General features: G+C 45.1%; 3 protein-coding genes across 5 annotated transcripts; 2 read left to right on the plus strand and 1 right to left on the minus strand.

Annotated features, from left to right (window-relative positions):
* Window positions 1-554: 554 nt before the first annotated feature.
* On the minus strand, window positions 555-3,028 carry sumo1 (small ubiquitin like modifier 1). Its single transcript, XM_057026638.1, has 5 exons — window positions 2,858-3,028; window positions 2,483-2,557; window positions 1,980-2,057; window positions 1,724-1,795; window positions 555-1,578 (listed from the first exon to the last, which is right to left on the minus strand). The coding sequence occupies exons 1-5, from the start codon at window positions 2,867-2,869 to the stop codon at window positions 1,510-1,512; spliced, it is 306 nt and encodes a 101-aa protein (XP_056882618.1). The 5' UTR covers window positions 2,870-3,028; the 3' UTR covers window positions 555-1,509.
* An 869-nt stretch (window positions 3,029-3,897) lies between these two features.
* Window positions 3,898-11,874, plus strand: map3k2 (mitogen-activated protein kinase kinase kinase 2). Of its 2 annotated transcripts, XM_057026613.1 has the most exons (18): window positions 3,898-4,238; window positions 5,036-5,101; window positions 5,241-5,313; window positions 5,577-5,695; window positions 6,384-6,424; window positions 6,514-6,613; window positions 6,691-6,804; window positions 6,883-6,979; window positions 7,065-7,195; window positions 7,339-7,418; window positions 7,496-7,560; window positions 7,667-7,759; window positions 7,830-8,069; window positions 8,151-8,299; window positions 8,395-8,526; window positions 8,664-8,793; window positions 8,873-9,050; window positions 9,140-11,874. In XM_057026613.1, the coding sequence occupies exons 2-18, from the start codon at window positions 5,087-5,089 to the stop codon at window positions 9,357-9,359; spliced, it is 1,977 nt and encodes a 658-aa protein (XP_056882593.1). In that variant the 5' UTR covers window positions 3,898-4,238; window positions 5,036-5,086; the 3' UTR covers window positions 9,360-11,874. The 2 variants fall into 2 exon arrangements, with proteins under 2 accessions (XP_056882593.1, XP_056882595.1); XM_057026615.1 differs by lacking the exon at window positions 5,036-5,101.
* Window positions 11,875-12,644: 770 nt separating this feature from the next.
* Window positions 12,645-17,019, plus strand: LOC130522346 (sterol 26-hydroxylase, mitochondrial). Of its 2 annotated transcripts, none has more exons than XM_057026621.1 (9): window positions 12,645-12,900; window positions 13,618-13,808; window positions 13,906-14,105; window positions 14,177-14,374; window positions 14,457-14,620; window positions 15,548-15,714; window positions 15,794-15,875; window positions 15,943-16,158; window positions 16,433-17,019. In XM_057026621.1, the coding sequence occupies exons 1-9, from the start codon at window positions 12,655-12,657 to the stop codon at window positions 16,562-16,564; spliced, it is 1,596 nt and encodes a 531-aa protein (XP_056882601.1). In that variant the 5' UTR covers window positions 12,645-12,654; the 3' UTR covers window positions 16,565-17,019. The 2 variants fall into 2 exon arrangements, with proteins under 2 accessions (XP_056882601.1, XP_056882602.1); XM_057026622.1 differs by lacking the exon at window positions 12,645-12,900 and adding an exon at window positions 12,923-13,202 and having other exon boundaries at window positions 13,314-13,808.
* The last annotated feature ends 350 nt before the right edge of the window (window positions 17,020-17,369 follow it).

The following is a 17,369-nucleotide window of genomic DNA, read 5'->3' on the forward strand; positions in this document are numbered from 1 at the left end:
CCAGAATTTCAAACCATCTGTATCAGTGTTTCTCTATTTTTGAACAATTCCCTCACAGATCTGCATGATGGCTCAAATCACAGCCCGTCCTGCCCTGAGGGGGGTGGTGGGGGGGGTTTAGCTCCAGCTCCACCACCCACAAAGGAAAGATAACAACGATTAGCCATGTTAAAAGAATCAATTTTTGGAATTATTCAATGAAATATTTCCTTTTTGGAATCTTTTACAGATGGTAGTAGAGCAGTGTGGCAGACGCATGCTCGCTCACTCACTCACATACACAACAGCTAAAAAAAACAAAGACCTACACACATAATAACAGGCCACTGCTCTATTACCAAAAAAACCGCTGGAGGACAGTGGCAATACTGAACAAAATGCTGAACAACTGCCAACAAGCAGAAGATTTCCACAAAGTGCAAAATATTTAGCAACGGTATTGGATGATGAATGGGCTGTGATAAATGGAGCACATCATTCAAACACGCTGACACGGAGTCCAACACGTACAAGTCGTCAACAAGTATTTTAAAAGATGTTTGCAAGCTCAAATATCTGTGTGAAAACTTTCCTTTTAATTCTCAAACTCTTTAGTGACGACACATTCTGGGGGTCTGAATCTGAAGAATTTGGACTGTGACAAACTCCGCAACGGTGAACTCCATTAATAATGTCTGCTAAATGCCCTGATACACATGGAATGTACTTCTGTCTTATTAAAGTGTTTGTGATGTTTCCCTAACAACACGAAGAAGAAATGGAAAAGAGAATGCAGTCTTTTAAACCAAAACAACAACGATGTGTCCAAATTTCTGACCTAACTCAATCATCTTGAGGTTGCATTTTTTTCATGATTTTGAGGATCCCTAGAAAATTCTATAAAATCATTTCTCGAGCAAAATTTGCTGGTTCGTCTTAAATCGAGTTTGAAGCCGAGAACATTCTCGGAGTAAAACCTTTTCAACTAAAACCTCAATGAGGCGGGAGTAGTTACATTAGATATTCTCTGGATGGATTATCCCCTCAACAGTTGTCAAAATTACCAGTACTGTTTGCTGGCAATTTATTGAGCACTTGGATCCGAACTGTACCTTTGATGTGGACATTAACGCTTGACAATCACGAGGACACTGAGGTCTCAGTCAGGTAGCTGCCCTGTAATGGCTCCACATCAGAGGGAGAATTCATCTAGAAGAAAGTTTGCATATCCAAAGTGATTTTTCTTTTAAGAAATAGAGCAGCATGTGTTCCCAGTGTAGATCCAAATGTGATCTGAGCCATTAGATCTCAATACATCCCCGATCTGCATTCACAACTTCTGCACATCCACGCCAGGCGTAGCTCAGCGGGCAGACTACTCCTTAGCTCAGTCTTTTCACCTTCCTACACTCACTCATGGAAGCCCTGATAGAGACAATCTTGATCCAGATGGTTTGAGGCAAAACAAGATATACGTTCATAAGACCAATATAACATACAAAAAAAATAGGACTTAGAAATTCAGCAGGTTTAATCTTTCCAAAGTCCGCCAGTCTGTTCTTGATAAACCTCAATGACGTCCTCGTCCTCCATCCCCAACTGACATGAAGATCAGGAAGAAAAAGGGAAAAGTTTAGTCAGAGAACAAACCCCTATGATTCTCAGAAATATATCACAGGTACATGAATCATATTTATGCATGAAGGGAACTCAAGGATCCTGAAGTTGCGAGAGGTGAGCTTACCTCTTTTGGGGTTTGGTTGTCTGCAATTCTCTGTCCTTCAAACAGAAACCTTAGCGTGCTTGCTGGGACACCCTACAAGAAGCACACGTATCAGTAACAGTAACTGGTGCAAGGCAGAAGTTCCAATAAAGGTCATAAGACCAGGATTTTAGTGAAAAATACAACTTTGCTTCGTCTTAGAGGTTGGGGATTGGACAATTTCACTATCAGTAAATAAAAGATGGCAGGTAGTGTCAGGTTCTCTCTTTGCTCCTACCTGTCTCTGGCTGTACGACTCCTTCAGCTTCTTCAGGTGTGTTGTCATTTTCACCTTGAAGTGGATTTCACTGCTATCCTGTGTGCACAATAAGCACGCGATAATGAAGAACACTTAACTGTTATTATAACTCAGGTTAACTAATTCCAACTCCAAAGCAAACTGTGTGTCGGATGAGCACTTCACATGGCAGTTTCATATGCTATTGGTGCTCATTTAATTCTGTGTATATTGCACATTGTCGTTGCCCTTTAAACATATTTAAAACAAGCTAGATGATGAAATTTGGAGTCGTGGATATGCGTGATCAGATACCTATTGTGTTGACGTTAAAATTTTGGACAGTTAATAAATTAGTAATAACAGTCTCCAAGTCAATACACCCACATACGCCCCAAAGAACGTAAGATTGGAACCCAGCCCTACTTATAGGAGACTAATTTGAGATAACTTTACTTTGTTCCATATTCCGTTTATTCAAGACCCTTTTCATTCATGCCTACCTGGCCGATCACTTTTAACTTAATGTACTCCCCATCTTTCTTGTCTCCCACATCATGGCTGGACGGTTTTGTCTCCTAAAACATGAGGAGGTAAACAAACCAAAGCACTTGAATACAACAGAGTAAAAAAAGAAACTCATTACCTACCTACATACTCCTGGTTGCTTGATTATGTGCTCTTAACGAACTTTAAAATTTAACTGGAACCAAAGTTACTTGTAAGGATAAGCTGCCAAATAAGCAGTTCAGGGCCTAAAGCTACATGAGCTAATGGTTAGCATATTAAATAGCTAAACACGATCTACTACCGACAAATGCACAATGTAGATTTTGTTAAATTTCGAGGAAACCCCAATGTTAAAATGTATATCTTACCGTATCGGACATATTTTCCCTCTATGTGTCGTGAATATAACACTAACAATAGATGTACCGTTAGCCTCCAGTCGCAGGTTTCACTTAATATTATGAGACATCAACCGGAAGTGACGAACCACTTCTTCGCTGTTTTCATTATCGTTAAAAAAAAACAGAACTGGAAACAACCAAAAAAAAATATTGATCAAACTTAATTTTTAAACTTATTATTGAGTGTTTTAATCGCCCTCTACGTGTGATATAAATGCATTTGATACATTTGATGTCATATCGCGCCATATCAGTTTTTAAACAGGCAGGATTTCTAAACAGATTATCAGAAACCCGACTGCATTTCGCAATTTATCAGTCATTTCCACTAATAAATTAAAATTCCTTTTTTAACTTTCATCCGTTGAAAAATGTTCATTTGAAATTGTCTTGAAATACAAACATATTGTAATAACTAGGTCATGTACTTGATAGAACAAGACTGCCATTGTTCTAACATAGTTGATCTGTATTTAAGATTGAATTTTTCGAATGTCTATTTTTCTTCATTGATTTGTTTCCATAACTTCTTTGAGGGCACTGTTTGTGTCTTAAGTCGAGGTCTTATGACACTTCCAATTCATTATTGGTACATACATACATTTCCTTGACTAAATTACTGCAATGGCGAAATACCCCTGAAATATATAAAATAGTACACGAATATGAATAGATGGGGTAAAGATGATCAGAGACAACAGTTGGAAGGGAGGTTCCATAATTGGAGATGTGTAGTGTGTAATGTGTAAATATATGCCAGGTTAGTTTCGCGTGTGAATCTTGAAACTGACAGATTTCTCAGACAATGTTTTGGTTGGACTCTTGCAACTCGATTTGGGGGTTTGAGACCTGTCAAGTTCCTAAAAAAATAAAGTCACACGGAATGTCAGGTTGTCAAAATAAAATATAAATCTACCTCTCTACGGGAATTCCCACGTTCGAGAAGAGGAGCTTTTACTTTGTCAGCCACATCTGTCAACTTCCGGTAACATTTTCTTCCGCAGAACACTTTTTTCCCCCCCGAAACTGGGTAATAGCGAGCGTAGCAGCCGTCAACCGGGTTGTAAAGACCAAACAAATGAAAGCTCTCGGCTAACTTCGCTTGAACCGTCGCCCAGTGCGTGAATACTGTGTTGTTTCAACAATTACCGGGTCATCTTTCTGTCTGGGAAGATCCGGTAGCTCATCTGAAAGCTGTCGGGCCTCGCCGTCGTGGCCAGGAGGGCTCGAGTGAAGTTGGGAGCGGACTGCCAAACTTCTGCTTCCTACGTCGGCTCTCCGCGGGGCCCGGGGCTCCTGTCACCGGCCCTGTGGATGAGGAATTGACCCAAAACTTACAAACCACCAGGTAGATCAACAAGACCGGCATATTTGGCTTTGAATCTCGCGTTTACTGGCTTAATTGTTGGTCTTTAAGGGCGTGCAATGCTTGCGAGGTGTAAATAGCTTTTGCGGCTAGCTAGCTTTAGCATAGCTTGACAACTTCCCTGGCCTGACAGCAAGATTTAGATGGAATGCTCCGCTACTATTAGCTTAGCTTCTCCTTCCAGCCAACGCTGGGTTGTATCAACATTGATGGTTTCGCGATTAACCCACGTCCATCGGCGCGTTTTGGGAGGGAGATCGACAATATAACGCGGCGATAAAAGTGGCTCACATGGATTGTCGAATTTAGTTTGAGGTTAGTCATTGCTGGGAAAGAAATTGCGAGGTAATTATCTACCAGATGAGGCCACAACAGTGGCAATGTTATTGCTGCCAACAGTTCTGATATGGGGTTGCTTCTTTGCAAGATACTTGCGTTCTGCAACACGCCTGGCTTGTTCTGGATTCCTTAAAGAATCTCTGTCCTCGACCTGATGCATCTGTCAGGCTTTCTGGTCCTTCAGTGGCGTTCAAAGAGTCTCATCACTTATATGTGATCAGCTCTTCTGCAGAAGCCATCTTGATTGTGCAAAATGTAATTTCTACACATATGTATGTATATATATATTTTAAAGTCTGTGCTTTGTCACGCCAGGACTGTGAAATAGAACACTTAAGTGGTCTTACTGTCGTATGACTACAGAACATGTTTTAACTCATAACATTTCCTTTCCCTTTCTATTTGGGCTGGAACATTTGCACTTCTGATTAATTCATGAGTCTTTGCTGCTCATTGATTGATGCGTCGTATGTGGCGTTGTGCACGTTAAGATGACAGCACCACAGGTATCACAATATTGGGTTCATATTTCAAGATATTTCTGATGTTTAAATCTTATATATTTTACTATATGTATGATCTTAACTAAGTCAGATAAGCGCAGTCACAACTCCGAAGACCAACTTTCTTTTTTTGCTTTTGTAGGAGAAAGGGTTTCCTTTGATGGGAGACTCCTCTTTCCTGGCCTCCTGGTTCAAACGCCGTGCCATGATGATGGGTATGTTTGTGTATTGTTTAGAGATATTCTTCCTATTTATTTAAGACCTCATTTTCCAAAGTTGTCAGTGGGGACTCCCCCCCTCAGATTGTGAGAGAACTGACGAAAATGATGTTAAGTACTTATGAAATATGAGGAATCATTTTTGAAAAGCTCCAAACAAACCAAATGTAACATAACCAACGGTAAACAATTAGACACATTCTCTAACCTTCCAGGAAAACATACAAGTCTGTCAAATAAAGTCTGATGTTTTCGCTCAGATGAGCAGGAGGCGCTGAACTCCATCATGCAGGACCTGGCCGAACTGCACCGCTCCAGCCGTCCTGCCATGTTCCCGTCAGATCTGGGAAAACCCAAAGCCTCCTCGCCCAAGAATCAGGTACGACCCTCTCAAAAGGGGGGTGTCACAGTTGGAGTTGACTGATTTTGGGTGTCTTTTCTGGAGTCAAGCAAATGTGGGGCTATTTCTCATCCATTCATCACCAACAGCATAAATGTTGCACAAGGCAGCAGAAACAAGAAGATAACCCCAGGAAATACTCAGAAACTTCAGCGAAGAGAAGGGATTTATCAATGAGGGGCCAATATAGTTTTAAACATTTACGTTGTGTTAAAAACAGTCAGCGTTTCCATTGGCGGTGTGGAACAGACTGTGGGGAAGCGCGAGGTAGCTTAAACCGCTACAAACATTTGGTGTTTTCATGGTAGATGGAAGAAGGAGGGTTCTGACATGAGGCGTCTCGTGTGATGTTCATCGATGTATATTTAAATTTTTTCTTTCTCGAAGGCTCATTAAGTGACCAAAGTTGGTTGTGTTCAGAAATTGAGGTCATGACAGACAGGAAATTTCTCTTTAAGACTAAGAGATGGAGAAGGAATAGGATTCATCAGCTTTCTGCTTCTTCCTACTCTCTTTGGACATGTTGGAATCATTTTGTACTCAAGTGTTTCCACATTTATTTTGTTATTTTATATTATCCACATGTTTTGACCCCCACAACCCCGCAGAGGGTCGTGGGGGTCAAATCATTCACGCGTCTTTGTGTCTGCAACTATCTTTCCATCAGAACGACATCAGAGTGAAGTTTGAGTTCAAAGGGGAGAAGCGGTGAGGATTTCAATCACTTTCCTGCTGTGTTTCTGTTGCACAGTTCTGTGTCACTGACATATTTTTCTTTCCCTTCTTTGTCCCTGAAGGATCTTACAGTTCCCCCGGCCGATCAAGCTGGACGACCTGAAGGCCAAGGCTAAAGTGGCATTCGGTCAGACAATGGACCTTCACTACACCAACAATGAGGTGGGTGGCTAAACGATAGCAGCCTCCAGAGCTGATCCATTTAAACCTTAAAAATATTTTCTTTGTTCTTCCTGCAGTTGGTGATTCCGTTGACAACTCAGGACGATCTCGACAAGGCAGTGGAGCTGCTGGATCGAAGCGTTCACATGAAGAGCCTGAAGATCCTCCTGGTGCTTCAGAATCTGTCTCAGGTCGGCAGATTGAGCTGACGCGTCGATGGCGAACGGCAAAAAACCTGAAGCGTGTCACTAAAATGTGTTTTTTTCCAGAACTCTTCCTCCAGTATGGACCCGTTGCCGTCTCACGAGGATCTGGACAACACCGGATTCCGGGTGACAGACAAGAAAAGCATGCTGGCTTTGATAGGTGAAGACGGGCCCTTTACCTCACCATCGCCATGACAAACTCAGCCATCACTTCAAAGGAATAAAAATCTGTTCTCATCTCCCAGGCTCCCATTCAACAGATCGCAGCTCCCCTCCTCCGGGATATATTCCTGACGCGCTGCAGCAGGTGGCGAGGAACGGCTCTTTCACGAGCATCAACAGCGAGGGAGAGTTTATTCCCGAGAGCATGGACCAGGTACCTCCTCTCGGGATTTGAAAGCAGTGCTGCAGCATGTTTAGAATGATGATAAAAGGAGGGGAAAAACAGCAACATCTGAAGAGAAGCAAGTTCCAGGTTCCTGTCCTTCACTCTGGGTGCTGTTTGTTTCCTCCTCTCAGATGCTGGATCCACTGTCCATGAGTAGTCCGGAGAACTCTGCGTCTGGAAGTTGTCCCTCGTTAGACAGCCCGCTGGACAGGTGGGGACCCGCTTGCTCGCACAGCCACCTTTCTGACCGTCAGTGTTGTTGACCACTGCGCTTTGGATCTGTTACAGTGATTATCCAAAGTCCAGGATGCCTCGAGCACAGAGCTACCCCGACAACCATCAGGACTTTCCAGGTAAATGAGGGATCAGTTCAGATGATTTGAGTTGTCTACCTTTAGTTTTAGGGTGCTTATTCCCCTTTCTGGACCTAAGAACATGTTTTTTTTCCTGTCTCCTTAGAGTACGACATCCCAGTTTTTGAGAAGTCAGGGAAAGGCGGAACATATCCTCGGCGATACGGCATTCCCTTCGGCCTTCAGGATTACAGCGACGGTTTGTACGGACGCCCAGACTCTATAGCCACTGTGGCTTCTTTGTGTCACACCTGTGCTACGCCCAACAGGGAGGAAGACCTTCCCTCGGGCTCGGAGAACCCAGGTTCACGGGTTTCGATCGCCGGTCAACTTCAGCCCGACCGAACAGTCGCCCAGTACCAGCAGCGGCAGCAGCGTCTTCACCCCTGACCTGGAAGAGGTTCCAGGACCATCCAGGAGGCCTCGACGGGGCAGTGACATCGAACCTGCTCCCAACCCAGCTGCAGCCCCAACCTTGTCGGTCATGGACATCAGTCCTCCGAGTCGATGTGAGCGGAATATTGCTTTTACGGAGCTTCTTGTTTGTTTTGTTCTGGTGATTCAATTGTGTCTGACGATTGTACCACCAGCCCCGCGCGCTCCAACCAACTGGCGGCTTGGAAAGCTGCTGGGTCAGGGAGCCTTTGGGCGCGTGTACCTCTGCTATGATGCCGATACTGGACGGGAACTGGCGGTCAAACAGGTCCAGTTTGATCCAGAGAGTCCAGAGACCAGCAAGGTGAGAGTCAGCCAGATTGCTGCTTTTCACAGTTGAGGTTCGTGGCGTTTAAGGCTGCTTTCTTGATGCACGTACAACTATATATCTATTTCTAGGAGGTGAGCGCGCTAGAATGTGAAATCCAGCTGCTGAAGAACCTTTGTCACGAGCGGATCGTCCAGTACTACGGCTGTCTCCGAGACACGACGGAGCGCACGCTGTCTATCTTCATGGAGTACATGCCTGGCGTGAGTGCTTTCGAATGTGGCGTTTATAGGTTGACGGGAGATGCTGCGTTATCGCCATGGTGATGGTGACCATTCACCTGGCTTCTCGAAGATGAAATTAAACTGTTGCCGCCTTTTCTCGCGTTTTTCCCCCCAAGGGCTCCATTAAGGACCAGCTGAAGTCGTACGGAGCGCTGACGGAAAACGTGACGCGGCGCTACACCCGGCAGATCCTGGAGGGGGTGTCCTACCTGCACAGTAACATGATCGTCCACAGAGACATCAAAGGTAAAGTCCACCGCTTTGCGCTGGGTTTTGAGCTCTTGGTGAACGGCCGCAGGTGAGTTCCAGTTTTTGTCTTTTCCAGGGGCCAACATTCTCCGTGACTCTGTGGGAAATGTCAAGCTCGGAGATTTTGGGGCCAGTCGGCGACTTCAGACCATCTGTCTGTCAGGAAAGGGCATTATGTCTGTGACTGGCACCCCCTACTGGATGAGTCCAGAAGTGATCAGCGGGGAAGGCTACGGCAGGAAGGCAGACATATGGTGAGACGTCTGGTGTGACGTCAGGTTCGCAGCTGGTTTTTGATATACTTACTTCACACTTTTTTTTATTTTATTTTTATTTTTTTAAGGAGTGTTGGCTGCACTGTCGTGGAGATGCTGACTCAGCGACCGCCCTGGGCTGAATTCGAAGCCATGGCCGCCATTTTTAAGATCGCCACTCAGCCCACCAACCCGGTGCTCCCCGCTCACGTGTCGGACCACTGCCGAGATTTCCTCAAACGGATCTTTGTAGAGACGAAGCAGCGGCCGTCCGCGGACGAGCTCCTGAGGCACATTTTCGTACATTAATACCCTCCCCGCTTCCCTGTTGGACTACCAGATGTGCCCTCTGACCCTCCCGTCTCCACCTCTGCCCTTGGACCAGTAGGAGGAGTGGCTGGAAGAAGGTGTGTCGGCTCCTGCTTCTCCTGTCTCTGTTTGTGTGAGACTGCCATAAAAGACACAGATTTTAATTTTATTGTTCTCCACAAGTTGCACCTTAATTTTTTTAAAAGGAGTCGTCAAGCACGTCCTCCGCAAACCCTTTTAAAATGTCTGTTAGGTTTCTTCCTTCAAACACGGCGGACCTACAGGGGTGACGTAGCGCAGCCTGACCCCAGAATGTAGTTTCCTCTCAAGGCTGCGAGGGCTGGCGATGGCCCGGGCCCACGGCGCCCCACAGGAGAGCACTCCCCAAAACGCAGCCCTTCACCTCCGTTGCTCCTCCATTTGCTTCCTTCTCTGCCATTTTCTGCTGTGTGCCTTTTCCGTTCGGTCAGCGCGTGGTGGGAGCGAGTCTCACGGATCATCTCCCTGGCTTTGAGCTGCAAGGGTCCGTGTCTCGCGGGCTGTCTGTGCCTCCCTGCCTTCAGACGGTCCACCCACACCAGGCTGATCTCAGTCCAGCGCCAACACCTGATTTTGCCTTTCTTTTGTAACGGTGGCAGTTTGGGGTTGAACTGGATCCCAGCTCATGCGCTCTTCCCTCCGCCTCCAGCTGCCGATAACATTTTTATCACATCTTCTGCTTTAAAAAAGAAAAAGAATCTTGCCGCTCTTATTCTTGCCGTTGTCACCTGACTGACATCCCGGTCGGGTCCAGGTTCTCCTCTGCTCTTGCAAACATTCATTCGGGATGGCTTCTGGAACTTGGTACAACTTATATACAACAGCGACGTTCAGTTTAACCGCTGTGACCATGGCGACGGGACATGGAACTGATTCCCCGAGAGTGGCAATGTACACCTGACATCGAAGAAAACGTCACGGTAGAACGTGGTGCTAAACACCCAATAGCATCGTTAGTTCCTCACGCGGTACAGATGTCAGGCTGCAGTCGCTGAGGCTGATGGGTAAAGTTTGGAGAGCCGCATACCAAAAATCATGCACACAAAGTCGCTATAGCAACCAGTTCTTTTTAAAGAGGCACTGCAGGTGATGTAAAAGCGAAGATGTTTACAGTAACTCGATGGTTAACGCCTCACTTTGTCCTGGCCGCCAATCATTGGGCTGAAATGCCAAACGTGTCACACCGGCTTCATATCCAAGCCCCATTTTACTGTCGCCTCGGCACGCTCGCTCGGCCAAACACACTACCCCAGTTTTGGTACAATGAGACGTACGGTTCTTTTTTAAAGGTCTGGTCTAATTTTGGTACTCGGATTTCTCCCCCCCCCCCCACAGATTCTGCATGATTATCTGAATACTGATCCAGAGCACTTCTACTTTTTTAATGAGCCCCAAATTTAAATTTTAAGGAAAGTTTTTAGAGACTATTTTTACATGGCGCTGTTGTTCCTGTATTGTCCATTAGATTTTTTTCTCAATATGCAAACAGAAATCTTTTCAAAGTGGAATTCCAGCTCCATTTTGGTGTTCGGTGTTGGAGACGTCGCTCTTTGTCAGACTGACTGAAACAAACCTCATCTGCGCTAGAATGTACACATTCTCCAAATTTAGGTGCCCGTGCAGAACCTTGAGAGAGGAATACTTTGACAAAAGTGGTGACGTTGCTGTATTTTCAGTTTTGGTCCAACCGGCACCGGTTGACCTTGATTCGCACTACCATGATGCACTTCTACGATTCACTGATGCTTTTTCTCCAACACTCCTTGGCTGTCACCTGCACCGCTCTGGGCAGTGACCTTTTTCTTTGCACATTTTTTTTCTATTTGTACAAAAAAATGTGTGTTCAGCAACAATTTGGTACATGAATGTAATGTGTCATTGCTTTGACCGCCAGATGGCCTCGTTCACCACCGTGGATTCACTCACAGGTACCTGAGGACACTGAGATACACTTGTATCGTGTGTGTGTGTGTGTGTGCGTGTGTGTGTCTGTGTGTGTCTGTGTGTGTGAGAGAGAGAGAGGGAATGCATAAATTGCAGTTTGTGAGCGTTGGACATAATGCCAACACTCTTTGTGCATTGAACATTGAAATAATATACAATTTAAAACGAAAAAGGACATAAAAAAATGTACAAATGTATAAAATCAAAATGTTTTCTTTTTTTCTAAAAATCCTCTTATCTCACAATTGGTTGTGTATTGTAAAAGAAGCCATGTTTATAATTGTAATTGGTTTGTGACCAATATGCCTGTTTATATCAAATCTGTATATCGGTGGTACGCATATTTTTTTTAATATATATTTTTTATTTTTCTTTTTTTTTTAAATATGAGATTTATGCATGGTTGAGTCCTGTGAGACGCAGCGGTGCCATTGAATGTTTTTGGGTTTGTTTTCAAAAAAATTCATGCAAAAACTGTTCATAATTATAATTATGACTATGATTATTAAAAACAATAAAAATATTTATTTGATCGTGGTCATTTAAATGAAGGGGAAAGGATATAACAAATGGGAATAAATTGAAGTTAAGTTTGAGTTTTGGGGAGGAAAAATGAATGATGCTTCAAAAGAGTGAGACAGCACAAATTGTGTCGTCTAACTTCTGATACATCTTTCAAAAATATAACACGTGTGCTGTTATTGCAGGTGACCGCCAGGTGGCGCTATATAACAGCGCCAGTCCACTGACGGGCAGAGCCATCTTTTTTAAAATAAGACTTTATCATTTACTCTGTGCGTAAAACCAAAATAGAAAAACAACAAAAACGAAATATATGTTGACACATTTTTAAATATACATGTTCTATATAAATGAGTGAGACCTACAGGGGTGAAATGGCTTTATGAGTTGGTAGTAAACTGCGTGCAAACCTGAGTGGATGACCGCAGACAATATATGATGTTAGTAGTACAATAAAATAAGTAGTACAATAAATTACATGAAATAAATAGCGTGAAAAGACATTGTAATGGGCAGTTTAAAAGAAGTGGAGATGAAAAAATTTTTTTTTTAAAAAAGTACTATATTCTATGTTTTTTCAATACCAAAAGCTAAATTTAAAAATACAAGTCAGTTTAAAAGATCTAACTTCGACAGTTAGAATCAATCTCATCGAAGCTGCCAGCACTCTGTCTTTACTTTTGTCTTTTTTGTTGTTGGTGAAGACGTTGTTGCCAGGTACGTAAGGACAAACTGAGCAAATTAAAGGAACCGTTAAAGGCGCGCACGGACAGGAACACCCACATCATAAATGTGCCAGACCTCTGGGATATCTGAGGACATCATGGCCTCCTTCACAGCTCTGCGCTGCGCTGCTATCGGCGCTCGGAATTCGGCGCTGCGTCCTGCAACTCTCCCGAGCAGAAACCTGAACCTCCAGGCGACCTCGGAGGCTGCCAACCTGAAAGGGATCGCCGACCTGCCCGGACCCAATACTTACAAAATCCTATACTGGCTGTTTGTTAAAGGTTACGGAGAGAGGTCCCATCTACTGCAGGTCGGTGCTGCTGCTGCTGCCAGTGTTTACCAACCGTGTTGCGCTTGGAAACGCGGTGCAAGTTAAATCGGACTAATTCCAGGGTTAACATCTTTCTGAAGCACGTCGTAGTTTGTAAGATTTGCGCCAAAATAATTCACGGAAACTCCCAAATTCCGTGAGTGCGTTGATCTGTTTCAGATGTCAGGTGAGGCCCTGGGATTCTGGAAAACGCCTTGAAACAATTTTGATTGTATAAGACGCTATATAAATAAAGATTGAAAAGTAAATATGAAGTAGGAGGCTGTCTTTGGTCTGGCGATGTTCAGCTTAAATGCTGCAGAATATCAAACAACGTAAAGGTAATAATGTTGTGAAGAGGATTAAAAGTATTACATCAGCAGCCCATCCAGAACAAAGGGAGGTGGCAAAAGTATTCATATTCTGTTCTTTAGTAGAACCGGTGTTGAAAAACAAGGAAGAAAAGGTTTAAACCAGTTCTATTAAATAAGATAACAGATGCAGAACCCCCCCCCCCCCCCCCCCCCCCCCATGGTGCTGCTGCAAGTTCTCTGGAACTTGATCAACAGTTTGCCTGGTTAACTGCCCTCATCTTCTTTTGAACGTCCCTTAGGTTGCATCATTTGCGTTGTGTTGTCATCGGTGGAGGTTAAAGAAAAAAACAAAACTTAAGTAAAGTGGCTGCTACGTTGCTACGTAAACTCACATGTTTTGCAGGGTAAACTGAAGAATATCTACGGCCCCATGTGGCGCTGGAAGTTGGGCCCTTATGACTTTGTCAGTGTTGCATCTCCAGAGCTCATTGCTCGGGTGATCCAGCAGGAGGGACGCTACCCAGTTCGAGTCCAGCTGCCTCACTGGAAGGAGTACCGGGACCTGAGGGGGCAGGCGTATGGTCTGCATGTGGAGTGGGTGATGCTGCTGTTTTCAGGAGTTCCTCAGGGCTCCATCGTGGCTCCCTTTCAGGTTTGTTACCTAAAGTGTCCTGATCTCCATTGACCGTAGGACGGGACCTGAGTGGTCCAGACTCCGCAGCGCCCTCAACCCCAGAATGCTGAAGTTGCGGGAGGTGGTGGCCTTTTCCCCCGTGATCCACGAGGTTGTTGGAGACCTTCTGCGACGCATTGAGTTTCTCCGAAGCGGCAGCCAGGACGGGGTCACCGTTTCAGATATCGCCTCCGAATTGTACAAGTTTGGCTTTGAAGGTGGGAACGCCCGCGCGTTTCCAGGAAGTCTCCTAACTTCGTTTTGGAAACTGTTTCTTTTCTTTTTGCAGGAATCTCAGCAATCCTGTTTGAAACCAGGCTGGGCTGCCTGGGAGAGAAGGTCGATCCAAACGTTCAGCGCTTCATCAGTGGCGTCAACGACATGCTTTCTCTCTCCGACTTCACCTACCTCTTCCCTCGCTGGACCCGCAGCTTCGTCCCTGTGTGGAAACGCTTCGTCCAGGCCTGGGACGACATCTCAGACGTTGGTGTGCAGCAGAAGGCGGCGGTTTTGACTATGGATGCACCAAATATACGATGAGTCTCAGGTTCTGTGTCTTCCACCTGCAGCCTCATCGCTCATCGACAGGAGAATTGCTGAAATTGATGCTCGGGTGGCCAACGGACAGTCGGTGGAGGGGCTGTACCTCACGTACCTGTTGTCCTCGGACAAGATGAGCAGAGCAGAAATCTCGACCTGCATCACCGACCTGCTGCTGGGAGGAGTCGACACGGTGAGATCCCACCGGACTCAGCGGAGAACTTCACAGGATTGGTGGCGATACTGAGGCAGACGTTTGATGAGCAGGCATTCTGCTCCTGTTGGTCACTTTTTCACGTTGTCATGGCCACAACATAAACGGGGAGACCAGGCACTTTTAAGGATTTTATTTAGGATTTATTGAATAAGTAAAAAAGTCAGTGGTGAAGGTGAAAGCGTGAGGTGCAACAGGTCATAACAAAATCCAACGAGGGTAAACCCAACGAGGCTTGAGCAACGGGACTGGCTCTCTCAAGTGGACGCGTTCGGCAGGGTTTCCCAGCTGCCCCTCGGCCCGATCAGCCCCATCTCCGTCCCCGAACACGGGTTTTAAGCCATCGCCTGGCTCATCAGGTTAACGAGCCACACCTGGAGTGGTGGCCTCCCAAACAGCTCCCTCTGCAGGCCAAACACAGCCAAAGACACCATTTCCAAATATTAAACCCAGACGTGAGGCCACCGTCACAACGTTTACCTTTCATTTTGGCATCTTTAATGTTTAACTTCCCACACAGTTGTTGCTTTGTGGCCAGCGTCGACTTCGTGTGGAGCAATTTCAGATTAGTTTTTTTTTTTTTTTCTTTTACATTTTGTGCTGTTTTGAACATTTTTGATGTGAAAATTTGACCGCAGAACGTCTCGGTCAGTGGAGCAGATTGATGCTGGAGCGAAATTCAGTCGCCCCTTTAGAAAGTTGCTTTGTGGAACTTGTTTGTCTGCATTTCAGCATCAGGTTGAGGCTTGTTTCTGTTTCTGCTGAAGCCTGAGCCTGATGTGAGTCCAGTGAAACACCAAACACGATGCATTCTGGGCCAGAAGTGGCTCCGTTTGACTGGTCACCAGTTGGACCACAATCGCAGGCAAATTACCAAACAATCTAAGTTCTCCCAATTTCTCTCAGACGTCCAACACACTTTCATGGGCGCTGTACCATTTGGCGAAGGATCCTGTCGCCCAGGATCGGCTGTACGATGAGGTGAACTCGGTGTGTCCCAACCACCACCAGCCGACCAGGGATGACCTGGCCAACATGCCCTTCCTGAAAGCCGTCATCAAGGAGGTGTTACGGTCAGAGACAGCTGTGAAAGTCTGAACTGGTGAAACGGTCCAGGTTTCATCCCTCGCCTCTTGTGTCTCCCCCCGCCAGGCTCTATCCCGTGGTCCATCAAAATGCCAGGTTCATTTCTGAGAATGACGTGATCCTGAAAGACTACTGGTTTCCGAAAAAGGTCGCCGCCACGAGCAAATCCACTCTGCAAGGAGGCGGGACTGAAATCACGTCGTTTGTCTTTTCAGACTCAGTTCCACCTGTGCCACTACTCCGTCTGTCACGACGAGACGCAGTTCAAGCACGCCGAGAGGTTCCTCCCGGAGCGCTGGCTGCGCCACAGCGCTCCGCTCAGTGGCTACTACCAGCACCACCCCTACAGCTTCATCCCCTTCGGGGTGGGCGTGCGGGCCTGTGTTGGGAAGAGGGTGGCAGAGTTGGAGATGTACTTCGCTCTGACTCGGGTGAGAAACAGGAAAATGTCTTTCCATTCTCTGAAATCGGAGCCCCGCCATTGTCCTGGCTGGATACAGGGAGGGATTAGTGATGTGTGTGTGTGTGTGTGTGTGTGTGTGTGTGTGTGTGTGTGCGTGTGCTGCATTTTAGGCATTTGTGCTGTTGGCCCCTTTTCAAAGCTTTTGTATTAAACGGTGAAAGGAACACCTGGTTCACTGACAAATCTGACCTCCGTGACACACGTTACGGATCGTTGAGTGATCCGTTTGTGTCGTCCTGCAGCTGATGCAGTCCTACAGCGTTCAGCTGGAAGATGACACGATGGTGGTGGAGCCCAGAACTCGAACGCTGCTCATCCCCTCCAAACCCATCAACCTGCGCTTCCTGAGAAGACCCGAAGAGCAGCGCCGCTGAGTTTTATCATTCATGGTGATGAGGAAGAGAAACACGAGCCTCAGCGGCTGATTTTACACAATGGAAACAACAGAAACCTGTTTTTGATTTTGCTTTGCAGTTTAAATACTAATAGCATGAATTCCTGCTGCATTTCTACTCTATTTTACTTACTATTATTCCCAAGAGTGGCCCCTCTGACAAACTGTGGCGTACTTGGACAGTTTCGTGTTGGAAAAAAAAAGAAACCTTAGAATATTTTATCAAACTTTAATAACAAATCAATAAAAATATATTTGGTTTAATGTGCTTTCTGTAATTTCAATATTTGCACAAAATATTACTTTAGTTTTTTCTGAGATATGATTTAATTATATTGTCAAAAAGAACTCCTCTCTTAATGTCTGATCAGTCCATTTAGACAGCTTGATGTCCATCCTGTGGTGGTTAATTTTTCACTAAATGACAAAACTTGATCTGTTTTTCATTGTTGGTTTTGTTTTCTGAAGTGAAACTTAGTGTATAAGTGACATCCAGTTGCAAATCTGGACTTTATCTGGAATTTCCATTCAGGGTCCATTTGAAGATTTTTTTCGGTTTCAGGGGAAATGGGGAAATGACGAGAAATTGAGTGTCGGGATAATCCTCTGCTGCCACCGTCACGAATATGTCAAGAAGTGACAAAAAACAAAACATGGCATCTATTTTTCAAACGTTAAAATCCCTTTTTTAATGTTTTATTTTGAAATTTTAAAAACTCACTTCCTGGCGTGCTAAATTCGATCAACTTGACGTCACTTCGCGGAGGGTTTGCGTGAGGACGTTA

This window comes from Takifugu flavidus, chromosome 3 (assembly GCF_003711565.1).
Source record: "Takifugu flavidus isolate HTHZ2018 chromosome 3, ASM371156v2, whole genome shotgun sequence".
NCBI lineage: Eukaryota > Metazoa > Chordata > Actinopteri > Tetraodontiformes > Tetraodontidae > Takifugu > Takifugu flavidus.

Excerpts from the sequence above, each read along its gene's own strand:
- LOC130522346 (XM_057026621.1), top strand. The coding sequence starts at position 12,655 with ATGTGCCAGACCTCTGGGATATCTGAGGACATCATGGCCTCCTTCACA. Across the intron at positions 13,809-13,905 it reads GCGTATGGTCTGCATGTGGA|GACGGGACCTGAGTGGTCCA; the intron begins GTGGGTGATGCT and ends CATTGACCGTAG. Across the intron at positions 15,876-15,942 it reads ACTACTGGTTTCCGAAAAAG|ACTCAGTTCCACCTGTGCCA; the intron begins GTCGCCGCCACG and ends TTGTCTTTTCAG.
- map3k2 (XM_057026613.1), top strand. Across the intron at positions 7,561-7,666 it reads CAACCATCAGGACTTTCCAG|AGTACGACATCCCAGTTTTT; the intron begins GTAAATGAGGGA and ends CTGTCTCCTTAG. Across the intron at positions 8,794-8,872 it reads CGTCCACAGAGACATCAAAG|GGGCCAACATTCTCCGTGAC; the intron begins GTAAAGTCCACC and ends TGTCTTTTCCAG.
- sumo1 (XM_057026638.1), bottom strand. Across the intron at positions 2,058-2,482 it reads AGTTAAAAGTGATCGGCCAG|GATAGCAGTGAAATCCACTT; the intron begins GTAGGCATGAAT and ends TTGTGCACACAG. Across the intron at positions 1,579-1,723 it reads ACAACCAAACCCCAAAAGAG|TTGGGGATGGAGGACGAGGA; the intron begins GTAAGCTCACCT and ends TCTTCATGTCAG.